The sequence below is a fragment of the Manis pentadactyla genome, chromosome 7 (assembly GCF_030020395.1).
Source record: "Manis pentadactyla isolate mManPen7 chromosome 7, mManPen7.hap1, whole genome shotgun sequence".
Taxonomy (NCBI): Eukaryota; Metazoa; Chordata; class Mammalia; order Pholidota; family Manidae; genus Manis; species Manis pentadactyla.
The window spans coordinates 3,782,969-3,801,631 of NC_080025.1; the positions used below are offsets into that span (position 1 = coordinate 3,782,969).

General features: G+C 52.7%; 1 protein-coding gene across 4 annotated transcripts in view; it reads left to right on the top strand.

Moving 5' to 3' along the window:
* Positions 1 to 18,663, top strand: part of MCPH1 (microcephalin 1) — a 190,415-nt gene that overhangs the window by 161,714 nt on the left and 10,038 nt on the right. The window contains exon 13 of one of the 4 annotated variants that reach the window (XM_057505050.1): positions 13,735 to 14,009. The exons of 2 other annotated variants lie outside the window; for them this stretch is intronic. In XM_057505050.1, coding sequence (XP_057361033.1) covers positions 13,735 to 13,746 — 12 coding nt within the window. In that variant the 3' untranslated portion in view covers positions 13,747 to 14,009. Of the gene's footprint in view, positions 1 to 13,734; positions 14,010 to 17,462; positions 17,698 to 18,663 lie in introns of those variants that run through there. One more of the 4 variants, XM_036898216.2, reaches the window with a different exon arrangement.

Sequence of the window (18,663 nt, forward strand, 5' to 3'; positions counted from 1 at the left end):
CATTACCTAGGAATTAGTCCGGGACTGCATGACGCCAGTGCCCAAGCTGTTTAAAGTAGAGCATAACTTAGCGAAAGAATGAAAAAACGAGGATGTTCTTTTGTGCATTATTCTTATCGTGATGAATGATGCTTGTTTTCCTCCCCACTTTAATTAGAATGTTTCTACATTTGCCAAAGAAAATGTTGGAATGGAGACAAAAACCTGAAATTATAGGAACAGGGCTTGATGTAATAGCTTATTTGTGAAGGAAACACAACTTGTTTGGTATCTTAACTGAGACAGGAAGTTCCAAACCTCGGTGCACGAGCACAGCGAATTCTCAGGTGCCCGCTGACTCATCTGCTGTTGGACATAGTCTCCTGGTAGTTTTCCCCTGGATTTACTTTTTATCTTTTTTTTTTCTTTTCTTTTTAAAAGCAGTGGGAGTAGACGGGGTTAGGAAGTTGGAGATTCAGTTAGAGATTGTGTACATTTTTTTAAAATATCAGCTATCAAGACCAAATAAATACAGTAGGGGGACATTCTCTCCTTACGCGCTTATACATGTACATGCATTTTTGTTATCGCCTATGTACAGAAAAAGGGAAACAGCGGATCACTCCCCTCCATGCAGTTCCTGTTTCAAAAGTAACCATCAGTCAGGGGAATGTATTTGTCCATGGAAATGGAAAGCTTTGTGGATTTATGTTCTATTTGCTATTAAGTATTTAATAAACATTGAACAGCAGAAGCTGGATAACAGTTTGATTGCTAGGATTAAAGCCTAGCGGCAGTGACTTGAGCTGAGTTGGTACAGACACCGAGAACCTCAGGTCAGAATTTCCCATCCTCTTCTGAACCATCGGGCTAGGATGCTGCCTCATCACGTGCCCACCCGCAGCCGCCCGGCCGCTCAGCGCCGAGAACTCCCCGTGTGCTGATGGCAACACTGCTTCTCGTGGAACTTAGTACAGAGCGCAGGACGGGGCCCGGGGCCTTGCCAGAGATCCCCCATCCTTCCCTAGTGTCTAGACAGACAGAAGGTTTGAGAAGGGGGCAAGTGCTAACCAGGGGTGCTCCCGCCAGAAACCCCATGCCTCTCAACTTTTTTTTTTTACATTCACTTCTTTAGAGCTATTTATGGTTCAGAGCAAAATTGAGGGGAAGAGGTACAGAGAGTTCCCATGTACCCTCTGTCCCACCCCTCATGCACAGCCTGCCCTGTTACTTATGTCCCAAAGGACAGGACGTGTGTCATGATGATGAACCTACACTGGCACGTCCCTGCCACCCAGAGCCCACTGCCTACATCAGGGTCACCCTGGTGGTGCACGTTCTGTGGGTGTGGGCAAATGTGTAATGACATGTGCCCCCCATCAGTGTCACACAGAGCAGTCTCACTGCTCTAACACCCTCAGCTCCATAGTTTTACCTTCTCCAGAAGGTCATAGAGTTGGAATCACACAATATGTGGCCTTTTCAGGCTGTTTCCTTCACTTAAGAAAATGCATTCACGGCTCTTCTGTGTCTTTTCATGGCTGGATAGCTGACTTCTTTTTAGCCCTGAATAATATTCCATTGTCTGGTTGGGCCCCAGTTTATCCATCACCTACTGAAGGAAATCTTGGATGCCTCCAAATTTTTGGCAATTATCATTAAAGCTGCTATAAACATCTGTGTGGTGGACCTAAGTTTTCAAGTCCTTTGGGGTCAATACCAAGGAGCGTGATTGCTGGGTCATATGTTTAAGAGAATGCTTTGCTCTATAAGAAATGACCACACTGTCCTCCGGTGGCTGCACCCCCCACACCCCCCTACAGTGAGTGGGGCTCCTGTTGCCCAGCGTCTGGTGCTGTCAGTCTGGGCCTGTGCCACTCCCGTAGGTGTGCAGCCGCGTCTTGTCTCCCTGATGACACGGGACGTGGAGCGCCTTTCCACTTGCTCGTGCACCACCTGTGTGTCTTCTTTGCTGAGGTGTCTGCTGAGGTCTGCAACAGCCCCTCCTGAAGTGCATGAGCCTGCTGGAGGCCCGGGCGTGATTGTCCAGCACTGTGGGCATGAGTTGGGGCGTGCAGGCCCTGCTCCCCAGCTCAGCGGGCCCCCAGACCAAGCTGTGGGGAAGACCATGCTTTCTCCCTCAGGGTTTGGGGCCAGATGTGGACATGGTTCCCAGCTTTAGGAGGGTTTCCAGGCAATGAGGTGAAGGCAGATGAAGTTGGACCTAAGGGTCCTGGTGGGACCAAGCTGGTGTGGGGGGACACGGAGGCTGGGCAGGCGGCGGCGAGGCCGAGAGCCCAGGATGGGAGGCCCGCTTGCCCCTCCATATCCTTTCCTGGAGACGTGGCGAGTCCCCGGTCAGCCTCTGGTGGGTCTGGTTTGCCTTGTTGTTTACAGCCTCCAGGTATTCGTAGACAGATCTTATCTCCTTCCCTCTTAGTCACCTCTTGGCCCAACTCTGAATATTTTACTCTTTTAAACTCTGCTCCTGGATCTGACCTCTCACCACTCTCTGAAGGATATTTGTTTTGTGTTTTCAGATTTTATTCCTTTTTGATTATTTTAAGAGATGTGATAAACTAAAAATGGCCTGGCAACTATGACCTTGAAATAGAAAAATAAATGCTGTCTATGCAGCATATGTGGCGAACCCAGGGCTCCGTCCCCTGTGCCTTGTGCTCGCGTCCTGCTGTCCCCTTCCCCCCATCAGTCTGCAGCCTATTCTCTGCCTGTTTCTCGACAATGGATCCACTTAAATGTTTTTTTAAGGATGAAAAACCAGAAGGCAGTAAGTGTGTACTCCCCGGCCCTCCCTGGTATCACAGCATCCCCGTGAGGTCTTGCGGCTATAGGAATGCCCCGTTTCCGTGGCCCTGCTTATAGGTGCAGACATGGTACCGCGCGGCCTCGTCTTCAGTCTCTCCTCCCACCCCTACGTCTGTTCTCCTGGGAGCATTCCACACCTTGCCCTTTGTCAAAAAACTGGTTAGTAACATTTCTAGAAGAAAACGCAGGAGAAAACCTTGACCTTGGGGTGGGCAGAGACCTCTAAGGACACCAATGCAATCACCCATCACAAGGAGAACTGACGAGGTGGACCTGACAAAGAAGAGAGGCCATGTTTTAAAAGGACTCCGCTAAGAAAATGAAAAGGCAAGCCCCAGACAGAAAATATTCATACTCTGTATATCTCTGACAAGGAACTTCTATTCAGAACATGTAAATCATTACAAGCCAATCCAATTTCCTTAAAATTAACCAAGACATACGAGCAGAACTTCACAGAAGTTCTGTGAATGGCACAGAAGCACGAGATGCTAAACATCACTAGTTGTCAGGGAAATGCAAATTCCATGTGGTGGGGCTGCCCACCCAGTGTAACCAAGTTAGCGTCAAAATCACAGTGCGGAGGGATGGCCGGACACAGAGCGGCTGGCCCTCACGTTGCTGCTGGAACGGAAACTGAAACAGACACTTCAGAGAATTGTTTGGCCATTTCTTATTAGTGTAACGTGTACTTACCGCATGTCCCAACAATTCCACTTCTAGGGATTTACCCAAGAGAAAGGGAAAAAAAACTTACACACAATTCATAGTACCTAGTAGCTGGGAAACCCCAAATGTCCACGTGGGTCATTGGGGCCACCAAATGCGTGAGATTCACACAATACAGCAAAAAACACAACCAGGAAAGGAATGGTCTGCCCACCCACACAGCTCAATAGCGGAACCCCAAACCCATCACTGAGCAAAGGAAGACAGAGCCAAGAGTGTACGCCGTGTCCCCCAATCTCACTGACCTCCAAGGGCAGGCTGAGCGAGTCCACAGAAGGGACAGAACACGGAGCGGCCGTCACTGGATGCACAAGGACAGGGGGGACCTCCGGGGGCGATGGGAATGTTCTAATCCTGATAGAGGAGTGATTACATGGATATACGCATTTGTCAAAATCATCAGACCTTGTGGCACATTTTATTGTTTTTAAATCATACTCTCGTAAAGTCAATGTTAAGAGTTAAGTGCTAGGAAGAGCGAGGAACAGCACAGACCCGTTGCTAGAAAGTGAGTGCATTGTTTCCTGCACTTGTGTGAATGTAGACCCGCGTGTCCACTCCCCCGGGGAACACTGCATTGTAAGATACAACTGTGTTAGCCTCGGCAGAGAGGTGGGGTGGGCCCACGGGCAGGGGCACCTTGCACACCAGCAGCGCAGTACATGGGCGCTGCTCATTCATAAGGCTGACCTGGGTTTCAAGCAAGTGGAAAATGGGCTGTGCGCAGCTCTGAGGAGGGGTGGTGCTGAGATGCGGCCAGTACCTTACTCCAGGACCGCCATGCTCACCGTCTCCCTGGCTTCACGTGGGTCCATGTGGGCTCGCCTTGCTTTAGTGCCATTCACAGATACTGCATTTTTGCAAATTGAAGGTCTGTGGTAACCCTGTGTCAAGCATGTCTACTGGCTCCATTTTTCCAATAACAGTTGCTCACTTCATGTTTCTGTGTTACATTTGGGTCATTCTCACAGTATTTCAAACTTTTTCATTATCAGTGATGGTGATCTGCCATCAGAGGCCTTTGGTGTTACTATTGTAATAGTTTTGGGGCGCCCAGATAAGGTGGAGAACTTAATCAATGAATGTTGTGTGTGTTCTGGCCATTCCCCATCTCTCCCTCCCTAGGGCCTCCCTAGTCCCTGAGACACAGTACTGAAATTATGACAATTAATAATCATACCATGGCCACTAAGTGCTCAAGTGCAAGGAAGAGTCCCTGTCACATTCAGTCAGAAGGTAGAGATGATCAAGCTCAGTGAGGAAGGCAGGTAAAAACTGAGACAGGTGAAAACCTTCTTGTGCCAAACCACCAGCCAGTTTGTGAAGGCAAAGGAACAGGTCTTGGAGGAAATTTAAAGTGCTCCAGGGAGCACACAGATGATAAGAAAGTGAGCAGCCTTATTGCTGATATGGAGAAGGCTTCAGTGGCCTGGATAGAAGGTCAATCCAGCCTGGATTCCCTCAAGCCAAAGCCTAACCCAGAGCAAGGCCCCGACTCCTCAGTTCTGTGGAGGCTGAGAGAGGGGAGGAGGCTGCAGGAGCAAAGGTGGGAGCTCGCAGAGGTCGCCTCCTGAGGTTCAGGGAAGGAAGTCGTCTCCACCGAATGAACGAGCAGGTGCTGACGCAGAAGCCGCAGCAGGTCACCCGAAGGTCCGGCTCAGGTCACTCATGACGGTGCCCGCACTCAGCAACAGACTGTCGATGAGGGTGAAACAGCCTCGTGCTGAAGAAGACGCTGTCCGGGACGTCCACAGCTGCAGAGGAAGCTGCAGAGCACAGGCCGACTGTCCTGTGAGGGGCGAATGCAGCCTGGAAGCCGGTGCTCGCTGACCATTCCGAACATCCTGGGGCCCTTGAGCTAATGCTGAAGTTTCCTAGAATGATGAAGTTAGTTACAGAGGAGCTTTGCAGTTAGCTGGGAGAAAACTTCAGTTGCTCAGTACAAAGCAGGAAAGCAGAGAGTCTGATCAGAAGGAGCCATCAGATCAGACACGTTCACACAGAAAGGAAATCGGGGACAGTATCGGTAAGGATGTGTCCCTTTACTTTATAGGCTGGGGCTCTGGGCTGGAGACGTCACATTGTCCCGACAGCAGTGCCTGCCGTTACCGCGCGGGCATCAGCTGGGCCTGTTCCATCCTCGCGTCCGTGAGGTGTGCAGGGGGGACGTGACCCCACAGCCAGCTGCGAGGGGGGGACTGAAGGAACCCAGGCACCAGATGCCAGCCCCCCTTTTCCCAGGCTCCTCGTGTCTAGGACGGTCACTCGTGTGGAGGCATTTTTATCCCTTTTTCCAAACGTTGATGCCCAGAGGATCTTGGCTCTCTAGGAGTTTGTCCATCGCCCCTTTCCTCCCGCTCCCTGTGCCCTGCTGTCCTGGGGCTTCATAATCCCCGAAGAAGAACCGGTATCACCCGGGGCCGAGTATCTTGAAACTTAAGGGCAGGGAGTCCCCCCCACCCCCGCCTTTTGCTGGGATGTGTCACAGAAGCCGCAGTGTCCAGTGGATCATCAGGAAAACATTAGAGCCGGGGTTGCCTTTCTGACTGAAGACTCGGCAGCCAGTAAATCACCGACGTGAGCAAGGGCATGTCCTTACACTGAGACGCAGCCCCACAAACCACTAGCGTCTTCCGCAGCTACTACGGAGCGGCCGGAGCACGCCGGGCTCTGAAGGACTCGTGTGCGAGCAGGGCCAGGCCCGGAGCCACTGCCTGTGCCCTCCATTCTCAGGATGCAGAGGAATCGCATTTCATTTTTAAGCACTGGGAATTAAATTATTTTTGTACAACAAGAAAATGTGAATTTGCTTTTTAAAAAGTAATAAATCCCAATTGGTAAGTTTTGTAAACAAGGTATTAAATGTTCGGTAAGTTGAGTGGCTCATGTAGTTAGCCGTCAAATTGGCAAGTCCAGAAACATCAGGGGGTCCCGGAGGGCCCCTGCCGTCCTCACACGCCACAGAATATGCCTGATCGTAAGTACCAGGAGAAACAAATGCTCAGTACCTTGAAACAGCGGAGTTATTGCATTTGCTTGTGTGTGGACTAAACTACCTAAAACATCTAGCGACCCTCAAAGAAAGGGGTAAACTGAGAAATCAAATCTCTTCCCAACTCAGACCTGAGAATTCACAGTAGTGACCTAAATGGAAAATTCACAATAGGTCACCTTATAAATCTTGATCCAAAGCATGGGTCTGGATGAAAAGCTTCCTGAAGGAGCGCGTCTGTGTGAAGTGCCGCAGTCGTTTGCTGTTAACCAAGGCCTGTGCCCTCAGAGGACCTCCCGGTCGCAGCCCGCGGCCAGAGCCAGAGCGGCAGCAGGGACTGGAGGGGCTTCGGAAGGAGGAAGGTGCATGTGGCAAGATGCTGAGACCCGAGGAAAGCTGGGACCTGAGGACCAGCAAGGACGGGAAGCCGGAGGCCCACGCTGCGGCGCTGGGCCCTGTCCCGGGTGCCCTTGGCAGAGAGTCAGGAGGCCGGCAGGCTGAGCTGCACAGAGTGCTCACCACCCCCACGCCGAGCTGGAGCCCAAGCAGGAGTCGAGTCCCAGCAGGACTGGAGAGCCGCCAGGAAGGACAGACTGCGGGCCGCCACGCCAGGGCAGGGGCGCGGCTCAGGGCCGGCCCAGACCGAACCTGCTGCTGGCGGGGGGCCTGGGCGGGCCGGGTCGCAGGCACACGGCCTGCAGACCAGGCAGCGGAGGCAGGTGGCAGCCTGGCGACAACACAGAGAGAACCAGAGCTGACGACTGTGAAAGCCCATCACTTAGTGGGCTGGCCGATTTGTTTGGAGCTGAAATTGCATTCGCTGGACTGATTTATTTTCATGATTTTTTCTGCACATCTTTCAAGCTTTTTAAGATTGGGACCGTATCTTACTCTTTCGGGTAGAAGGCTAATGCAAGACGCGTAGTACCTACTTGTTAAGGAAAGATTGCTGCGCTTGGCCTCCGAGCTGGGAGCTGGGAGCACCAGGGATGCGCTGTCCACGGTGACCTGCCTGCTCTTCGGGGCCTCTGACAACAATCTGGTGGTGCTTGCTCGGTAGAATTACCTGGGGAGGCTTTTTAAACTCCTGCTACGTGGCCATTCCCCCTTTAATTAAGTCAGGCTTTTTGGGATTGCGGTCCCAGCATTGGTGCCTTTAAACGCCCGGGGAGCTGCAGTGTGCTGGACGCAGCTGGAGAGCTCCAGAGATCACTACTGCCCGGGCCGCCTCCGCCCCAGGGTTTCTGCCCTCGCTGGCGTGGGGAGGGGCCCCTGCGGCACCACCTTCCACGCTTCCTAGAGATTTTCATGTGCAGACATGAACTGCTGTGGCACATGACGCCTACAGAACCCTGCCCAGTGGGTGCTTTGGGACCCAGAACACCCCCGTGGACATGCTTTACTATTTTTTGTAAGTTTACAGATATTTTTTCATCTATTCAGACAGTTTTAAAGATCAAATAAAAAATTCTATGAGCCCATGGAGTTACTTCCATGTGTATTGTATCACAACTTCGAAAAATGAGAGCTAAAGGCAACTCAAAGCAGGTCGGAACCGAGCGAGGCTGGATGGCCGGCGTCGTTGCCACTAGCGCTTGTGGAAAAGGCCCAGGGCCGCCCCTCCAGCCCTGCAGAGAGAAGGAGCCTACCGTGCTCGAGCTGACCTATTTCTTGCAGTTGTTGAAAACTATGAGGCATGAAATCCAGATTTATGACTTTTTAAAAAGCTATTTGTGGATTCCCAAGACGATTATGTTCCCATCACTTATGTAGCCTTTAAAACTCAAAATGACGCTTTAAAAAAATCCAGGCTTGGCACACACTGAGTTCTAATGTCAGTCGTCTGAAGAGGATTCAGCAACCGTCAGGGAAAACGCGTCCTGCCTTCGCTTCGAGGGTAGGTTGCTGTGGACACCAGACAGAAAGCTCGTTATCTGGAACCTCCGGGAAAGCTAAGCCAGGAGGGACCCTCCTTACGTGCTTTATGCCAGCTTTCAAGTAAAACAAGAAATTGAAGGGCACGTCTTAGGAGAGGGAAGCCCTCACACGGGGCCGGCCTTTCCTCTCATCCTTTCCAACAACCTCAGACTTTGTTTTCCTGGGAGTCGCACTGCGCAAGGTCCCCAAGCTTCGCCGGACACGGCGCTGGTGGCAGCCACCCTCTCACAGGCTCGCCTCACCACCATCCCCCTCACTTTTTTTTTTTTTTTTAATTCTTTGGAATCTTTCTCAACTTTTATTTCCAAAACATTTTGAAACATTGTGTGTTAAAGCCATTGCTGATCACATGTCAATTACATTTCAAAAAAGCTGGAAAAAAATTTTTTAATTCTGAAAATTTTTAGAAAGCAACGCTGACTGCAGAAACCACACTGCCATGCCTGACAACACATGTTTTTGCCTGAGGCACTTTTTTTTGCCAACAACCATAAGGATTCCTGAAATGATTTGTACCATTTTTACTGGTCTTCAGAGCCTCCTCTCTTTGACAAGCTCTGGTCTCCCCATTGTCAGACTGTTAAAACGTCCTCTTCCCCTAAATCGATGCAGATGTGGGCTTGAGGTGCCCCTGGGTCTCCTCCCATCCTGGAGCTGGGTGGGGACAGAGGCCTCCCTACCATCCCCAGAGCGCAGACCCGGGAAGCCAGCTAGGCCGGGGGTGGCGGGGGTCTCCTTTAAGGTGTATGGTGCTGGGCGCTGCATGAGGTCCTCTAAGGATGTTTTGTCCTTTTTAACTCCTCAAGGGCGCTGTCGTTTTCAGTGCCCGTGGCTCTGGGTGTGAGCATCCTCACCTCCCAGCACCTCGTCCGTCCCCCGGCTCTGCCTTCACTCTGTGCAGGAATCCCTGCTGCGGGGCTCCTGTGCACTCCCGTCGGACACGCCTTAGCTGGCAGGAGAGCAAGGTGAAGGACAATGGACAAGATGGCTCTGGGACACTGTCGTCTGCATTTGGCCCCCAAGGAAATTGACACCAGCTTGGCTTTCACAGTGCGAGGTCCCATGGCTATGAGGGGCCAGGGCCCCAAGTGCAGTCCTCAGAAATTCAGATCCCATCTTAGCAAGGAAATTGAGCTGGACGTTGGGCTGGGGAAACGTGATGAATTCAGACCCATTGAAAGAGCAAGGTGGTTATAGAACCTCGACATCCTCTGATAGTTACCATACTTTGCAGTTCAGAGGTCGTTAGTTATTCCCGAGTTCTGCAGCTGTGATTTTTACAGCAGCATGTGGTGCATGAGGCCCTCAGGTGCTATGTATTTAAGACAGGTCCAGTTTGAATGCCTGTCGCTTCACATACCAAAATGGCCCTTGGACAAATCACTCTGAACCTGTTTTATCAGCTATAAAACACAAATAATAATGGTTTCTGATTCGCAGGATTTTTGCAACAATTTAAATCGGATATTTCATGGAAGATACCTAGAATAGTTTAGTAAATGTGTTGTATGCAAATGCTCTCAGTAAATGTTAAAAATTATTACTTACTAGGAGAATGAAACTGGACCATTGTCTAACCCCATACACAAAAGTAAATTCAAAATGGATCAAAGACCTGAATGTAAGTCATGAAACCATAAAACTCTTAGAAAAAAACATAGGCAAAAACCTCTTAGACATAAACATGAGTGACCTCTTCTTGAACATATCTCCCCGGGCAAGGAAAACAACAGCAAAAATGAACAAGTGAGACTATATTAAGCTGAAAAAAGCTTCTGTACAGCAAAAGACACCATCAATAGAACAAAAAGGTACCCTACAGTATGGGAGAATATATTTGTAAGTGACAGATCCAATAAAGGCTTGACGTCCAAAATATATAAAGAGCTCACCCACCTCAACAAACAAAAAACAAAGAATCCAATTAAAAAATGGGCAGAGGAACTGAACAGACATTTCTCCAAAAAAGAAACGCAGATGGCCAACAGACACATGAAAAGATGCTCCACATCACTAATTATCAGAGAAATGCAAATTAAAACCACAATGAGGTATCACCTCACACCAGTAAGGATGGCTGCCATCCAAAAGACAAACAACAACAAATGTTGGCGAGGCTGTGGAGAAAGGGGAACCCTCCTACACTGCTGGTGGGAATGTAAATTAGTTCAACCATTGTGGAAAGCAGTATGGAGGTTCCTGAAAATGCTCAAAATAGACTTACCATTTGACCCAGGAATTGCACTCCTAGGAATTTACCCTAAAAACGCAGCACTCAAATTTGAAAAAGACAGATGCACCCCTATGTTTATTGCAGCACTATTTACAATAGCCAAGAATTGGAAGCAACCTAAGTGTCCATCAGTAGATGAATGGATAAAGAAAATGTGGCACATATACACAATGGAATATTACTCAGCCATAAGAAGAAAACAAATCCTACCATTTGCAACAACATGGATGGAGCTAGAGGGTATTATGCTCAGTGAAATAAGCCAAGCGGAGAAAGAGAAATACCAAATGATTTCACTCATCTGTGGAGTGTAAGAACAAAGGAAAAACTGAAGGAACAAAACAGCAGCAGAATCACAGAACTCAACAATGAACTAACAGAGGATCAAAGCCTAATTTGGCTATCCAGAAAAAGAATTAAGATACGATAGGAAGAAGAACTTCCAACATCAACATTCTCTGGAAGAGTCATTCCAGAAGATGATCATCAAAAAACTTCAACAAAGATCCTGGCGCTGTTGCAGTTGTAGCTGCATTCATCCCACCGGTTCCTGTACTTGCCATGGGAATGAAGAAGGAGATATCTAAGCTGGCCTCTGCATACAGTAAAACAACAAATTTGACTGGATCTATACTGTCAGAACTCAACCAAGTGCTTCAGAAGATTGGAGACTGTTGAGAATTAGGCTCGGGTTTGATTAATGATTGTGCATTGAGTTCCCTATACAGAATTTTATTGTTGTTAACAACCATTTGATCAATAAATATGAGAGATGCCCTCTCAAAAAAAAAAAATTATTACTTACTATCTTATTCATTTTAACAACTCCTGCCTTCCTGATGTCATGAATGGGCCCGCTAGCTGCTGGGTTACGCAAGCCAGAATCCTAGGAGCCCTAGTCTTGGGGACTTCAAACACAGTCCCTCTGTCTGGAGTGCTGGCAGGTGGCTACACAGGTGTGTGCATGGCTGTAAGGGTAAGATTGGCATACTTTGTTCACCCAACTGCCTGTACTTCATCCTTTAAACAAAGACGAGAACAGGAGAGGTGACGCAGGAGTGGACACGGGCCCGCTGTGCGCTCCTTCAGTGGTGCAGACAAGAGTGCCTGCAGCCTGGCCAGGATGGCGACTTGGAACGATATTCCAGAGCTAAAACCATGAGACTGGGTGATGAATCGGGTGTAGAAGGGGAGGGGGCAGGGGGAAGTCCAGGGCAGTGCCCGGGTCTGGTCCCTTCGCTGGGATTCCCATCTGAGGGCAGATCGCGTCATTAGGAGCATAGCTCACCACCTCAGAGTCCAGGGCCCTGCACTTGCCAGTTATGTGACCTCATGCCATGACCCTCTGCACCCGACATTCATCTGCAACCTGGAAATGCTGGCTCTGTGGTGAGGCCAGGTCAGGGGTTCGGGGAGCTGGCCCAGGCCACCCTGAGCTCTTACTGAATGGGACCTGGATTGGGGTGAGGGGCAGGAGGTAAACTTCCAACGTGCTGAATATACGGTGCCTGTAAATCACCCAGAGAGGCAGGCATGGGTGGCCGTGTGCCCCGGGCTCAGAGGCTCACACTGGAGACACAGGACCCAAGGCGGGCGTGGTGGGCGCAGTGGGCCGGCTCTGTCGGGGACCAGCTGCCTGAGAGGGGGGCTCCCGCGGCCGGAGGAGGGCGGCCCAGGGAGAGAGCCAGGGAGTGGTCCAGGGCCGAGGGGAGGTGATACCACCAGGCTGCTGAGAACTGTCAGGAGGCAGCATCCCCTGCCAGCCCTGGTCTCCGCACCCTAACCACACAGCCGCGCAGCTGCACCCACAGCCTGGACAACCAGGCTTCAGCCCTGGCTGCTCAGGAGTGAACTGAAGCTCACGGGGGTGCAGGTGCCAGAGGCAGGATTCGCCCAGTGGGCTCCCCGCCACTCTGTGCTTGGGCTGCTTGTCAGTAAAGTGAGCAGTGCCCCTGGGTGCTGGAGGGTTTCTGTCACTCATTGGAAACTCTAAAACCTCAAATGCGTGCACTTCTGTGTTCCTGTCCCTGGTGCCCACCTGCCCTGTACCAGAAGCTGGCACCAGGCTGAGCCCCTGAGGCGGAAGGTCCCCCGGCTCTTCCCGCATCTCATCTCCCAGGGGCCGTCCTCACGTGGACTCGTGGCTCCTGTAGCCAGGCACCCTACCACCCATCAGGCTAGTCTGGCCCTGCTTGTTCATTCTCATCGCCGTGCTTTAAACACTTTTCATTAAAAGTTACCTTTGGCTGTTGTGATCACCCGCCGGCCCCGCGTCCCTCACGTGACCCTGTTGCCCACGTGCCCCCGGGCTGTTTCCTCAGGCTGCGGGATCTGTCAGGCGCTTTACCTGAAGTGCCTCCCACAGGCTTGAACACAGGGCCTTGTCGTGGTGCACGCCCACCCTGAGCCGCTGCAGCTCTGGCTCCCCATCCCAGCAGGCGGCGTCTTTCTCTACTGTGATTTCTGGAAAGTCCCAGGGAAGCAAACACTGCGTTTACATGTTTTTATCTTCGGAACTTAGTCTGATACTCAGATGAATGAATAAATTAACTCGTGAGCCAAAAAAAGAGGAGAGGTGTGGGGACTGGGAGCTGTTTCTGTAGTGCAGCCCTGGGCTACACGGAGGCAGGTGATGGTGAGACAGTTTTGTGCCTCACGACGGACGTGCAGGAAAGTCTGCCACAAACTGGGTCTCCCTGGGCCTCGGTTTCCTCGTCAGTAACATGCGGTTGCCATGATCTCTGAGACCTTCCCCAGCGCAACAGGCTCTGCCTCCCCATGTAGCCCCCTGGCATGCTCTGCCTCGCCCTCTCTCCCCTCCCGGGCTCTGGGGGGCACACATGTGAGGCCAGGGGACACACGGGTGCAGTGTCCCCCTGGCCTGGCTGCCTGCGCCTGCTGGGACACGAACCAGCCCTGCGTCCCGGCAGAGGACTGTAAGAGGGGCCTCGCTGGGAGTGCGGGTGTCAGGCCTGGAGCCCCCCATGGCCCTGCCCCCTTATACCTGCCTCTCTCCCCTCCTACCCTCTTGACTCAGGCGTATTGGTGAGGGTTCTCCAGAGAAGCAGAAGCACTAGGGTCCACACAGACATACAAGAGATCTATTATAGGAGCTGGCTTGCAGCCGGGAGACAGCCCGCCATCCACCGGCTGACACCAGGCGAGCGGCAGTGTCACTCAGCCCTGCTCCCCCACTCAGAGAGCGCGGGCCCCCAGGTCTCCCTCTAAAGCTTTGCAGCTACAACGCATGTGTTGCCCACCACTGCCGTCGTGAACCCAGTGTCTCTGCACCGCGAGGGTGAGTCACAGCTCCCGGCGCGAGCCATCAGCTGGGGGGACGTGCTGTGTCCCAGGTAAGCAGCCAGTCTGGGGATTGGCAGGAATTTGGAGGCGTGTCCTTTAGAAAAACTGTCCTTGAAAGAAGGAGATGTAGACAAATATAAGGCTAAAAAACTATACTTCTATCTTTTAAATTAACATACTTTGACTTTTTTTGGCGTGGAGTTCTGAGGTCTAACCACCTTACTGTCAGTGTGGGGATTCAAACCAAGGCAGGAAGTGAGGATGCAGGCGGCATATTTGGGCCGTTAAAACTACCAGCCACCGTGCAGTGTGAGCCCCCCCTTTATGTTGTTGTTGCTCAGATGTGGGGTCTTCGTCCATCTGAGGCCTGCAGGGGCATGGCTTTACCTCAGTAGGTGGTATTCGTTGGGGGCCACAGAATGGTGGGACTGTGAGCCCCACACCCTCCACACGGAACCATACTGCTGTTCACTAGTGCATAATCTCAGGCAGACCCACGGAAACCAGCCCCTCTGAGCTCCAGGTCCTTCCCGCGGGGAGGGCTCGGCTGTGGGGTCACCATGAAGGGCTGGTCCCCATCTGTGTGTGGCTTGGAAGTGCCCACGGAGCCACTCGGCTGAAGAGGAGCCCAGGGGGGCTCCACCCACAGGGAAAAGCACATTCACCCCCTGGAATCTCACGCCATGTCTGGAGTGAGTGACCCGCCAGCCCCTCCCTGTGGGGCCTGCATCCTGGTGGGAGAGACACCAGGAGTCCCCAGGGCAGGTGGGCTCCTGGACTTGTGAGCAGTGTGGTCCGCCGTGACTGACCGCTCTGAAAATAGATCGGAAGGCTCTTAGCTACAGCCTGGTAGGCCAGTGTGGCTTCTGGTGAAGACGGATGCAAAGGCAGCACATCATGTAGCTGAGGCTCACGTCTCTCTGGCCTTGACTCAGAACCTTCAGTAACAGTGCTGAGCCTCTACAGCCAAGCATGCACATGAAGAGCTCGTGCAGAGTAGGTTTTCTGTCCTCTGTCAGCTGCCTCCTTGTCTTGCTCATTCATACACACGTGTATGTGAGTGTACAGGTAATCATTTTGTTACCTTTCCAGAGAAAAGTGGGAACTCCTCTAAACTCCACCCAAAATCTCCCCGACTACTGACCTGTCTGTTCATTTTGGAAGCTTCTTATGCTGAGAGCAGTCGGTAAACTCCACTGAATCCCCTTTTCTTGCATAATTTCTTTTGAACAGACACTCTGGGCTCTGTAGGGGGAAATATGTGCTTCATTGAAAAACCGTACTTTGCACACTCCCCTCACATCCAGTTCTAGCTTTTGTTGCCTTTGGGCTATTTTATAACTGCAGGTTATACAGACGGGGCGATGCCCATGAGTCTTGTTTACAGGCATGGAGTAAGTTCTGTCTGGTGGAGGGAACATCCCCCTGCCCCCTGTAAAAGCCAGGTTTTGGCCCATTAGCAAGTTCATGTCACTATTCCTAATCTATAAATGTGTTGATTCTTTGTACCCATTACAACATCTGAGTTAAACTATTTGTACAAAAGTTTTTAAAAAATTATCTTTTGACCATTTTGAGCTTAGAAACTCAGATAAATGCAGATAAACCTGGTTATCTCTGAGGAAAGAACAGAAATCCGTCGCATGGTCACCCTGAAATCTGCTCCTGTGCCACCCCCACCCCCAGGCCCCTTTGTCTGGCAGTTGGCAGCGTGTGTGCGTGTGTGTGTGTGTGTGTGTGTGTCTCAGGCGGCTTCAGTAATTCCAGGTCTCCTATGCTGGCACATCAGAGTTCAGCACCCAGGAGCGGCGTTCCTGCCTGTGGGTCGGTTCACATCAGGAAGAGACACCGCCCGAGGCACGCACACCCTCACATCCCATTGGCCACAAGCTTGTGCCTAACTCATTCCTTTGCAAGGGTAGAAGATTGTATGATTAGCTCAGAGCGACCCAGAGCCTTCCCCATAGACCATGAAGGGGGCTCCTAACTTGACCACGCGCCCCTGCACAGCTAAGCACGACTGCACCCTGCCATTTTCAAGGAGGAAGAGACAAGAGTGGATCTGACAGCATCTAACATAGCAAAATTCACTTTTACTTTATATTCCTCTGTATTGTTTCAGCTGCCAACTACTTTTATAATTAGTTTTAGAATGTGTGATCCTGTCTACCTTCCTAAGAGCCTTTCTTGATCTCCGGTTTCAGCGTGACGCAGTTCAGTGCCTCACTGGCTCCACAGATCGTGGGTTTGCCTTGCAACCTGACCCACCGTCCAGACAAGCCCTCTTGGCAGGCCTCTGCTCGGCCTCCTCATCTGCAAAATTTAATGAAACCCTGAGCGCTCCAGCCTCTCAGGGGTACTTGGATGCACCTGAAACCCCTAAGTCACCGTCAAGTACAAGGTCACGGGCGGTGTCAGGGCTCTGCTGCCTCTCACCTAGTCTGATGTTGTACATGGCAGAGCTCACGGGCCATGAGCGAACTGCTGGCAGATCCTTGAAAGCCCAAGCGGCACGTAAACCCAGCGGGAGTACAGTGCCCTCCGCCTCCGGCTTGTGGGACGCGCGGCCCGAGGAAGGTGTCCCGTGAAGCCTCCCGCCTCCCCTGCCCCTCTGCCCCGGGGGTCTCCCTCCACTGCCCCCCGCCCAGGTTTCAGCCCTCGGAGCTGCACCCATGATCTCCCTTCCCATCAAAATCCTTAATTTCTCTGAGCTCCTGATCTCAGAAGCTCAGGTGTGTCCTCAGGGAAGGAAGCAGACAGCACCCCGGCGTGTGACCGTCAGCCCTCCGCAGCTCCCAGAGGGCACACGCACTGTTACCGATCCGTGGTGGATGCAGCGTGTGTGCAGGTTCAAGGGCCTTCCCACCGTCCCCTGGGTCGGCCAGGGAACCACAGCTTCCTCAGGAGAAGCCGTTTAACATCCCCGCTTCCACAGTGTCCCCACCGTGCAGATGCACCTCATCGCCGCCTCCACGGCAACCCAGCGAGACGGCCCAGGTCCCCCTCCCGCAGCCTGTGTCGGGACTGGCTGCAGGGGCCTGCGTGCGCCGCCTGCGTCCCATGCTTGCTGCCCTGTGCCGGGTTTTCCCCGGGGACCGCCTGCTGGCGGGCATGGAGCCGCGGAGTGCCTCCAGCAGGACGGGCAGTGCCGCACGTCGCCCCACTCCAGTGTGCAGTCGATCGTTTCAGGATTCTGATTTAGAATTTGTCATAATTCAAAGGCCTAAACTTCTTTTTTGACTATAAATTTGCTTAGAGTTCCGCCTGTGGGCTGCTTCAGAAAATGCCAACTTACTATTAAACGTCGTCATGCCCCTGTATCCTCAGAGCTCAGAACTCATCTGAGCACATGCAGCCTTCCATTCAGTCCATTTCCGAACACGGCAGGGAGCTCCACGGGCCTTGCTCTGCACGGGGAAGTGGCCCGCACCTTGGTAACCCCCCTCCCGGTCTCACCCGCAGCTCTGCCGCCTGGAGCGCCACCGATCCCTGGGCCGATACCAGGGAACCCTGTTTGCCGAGCAGCCGATGATGTTCATCTCTCCGGCCAGCAACCCCCCCAGAAACAAGCTGGGGGAGCTGGTCCTCCTGTGCGGCGGACAGGTCACGCGTGTCCCTCGCCAGGCCGGCATCGTCATCGGCCCCTCCCGAGGAAGGAAGACAACAGCCAAGCATCTGTTGGAAACGTGGATCTTAGGTAAGAATCTGCACCCGAGCCGCCGCGGGTCCTGGGAGCTGCGAGGGGGCGGGCGGGGCAGGCGCCTTGGACTCGGGGGCCACTGGGCGGCCTCTGGACGGACAGCTCAGGCCCCGCGCCTCGGCCTCCGCACAGGCCTGAGTTTATGCCACAAGCCGCCCCCCACCGGCCTGCTCTTCACTGGCCGTGAAGCATGGGTCACAGGGATGGGAATCCCGTTAGCTTCCTGTCTCCCCAGAGCTGCGCACACCCGCAGGCTGGCCCAGGGAAGCAGAGGGAGCCTCACGTGGGTACCAGACGCGGGCTCTGCCCCGGGAACCGTCTCTGCTTCCCCCACCGCCTCCCGACGGCTCTCTGAGTCTGTCGCGGCTGCCCTGACGAGGCCCCGCAGACGGGCCTCCCCGCCCCGGCCCTGCAGGCCCGCTCCGAGCACGGGGGTCCGCAGGGCCCCTCGGCACGTGGACGGCCGTCCTCTCACGGTGTCCTCACGGGATTGTCCCTCTGGCTGGGTCTGGGTCCCCTCCACCTATAAGGACACCAGTCAGGCTGATTAGGACGCCCTAAGAACGTCATTGAATCTCCTCCCTAAAGGTCCCACTCCCAAGCAGCCAGCTTCGGAGGTCCCGCGGGTCAGAGCTGCAGCACGTGGACCTCAGGGGTGTCACACCGAGTCACCTGTCCCAGCCCCTTTGGCGACCACCCTCACCTGGCTGCCCGAGCCCTGGGAAGTGGGTTCTCTCTCCCTGCCCCCCTTCTGCGGCTCCCCAGTCCTCCTCGCCTCCCAGTCCCAAACGGGGGCTGCCCTCGCGCCTTCCTCCACACGATCCTTTAACAGACGGGTACAGGCTGTTCGCCCAGTGCAGTCGTGGAGAACTACAGTTTATGAATATCTTTTAAATGATCTGATCGCCATGCTTTCCAAATACTGTCAAAGGATGACCATCGAGTCTTTTTTTTACTATCTGA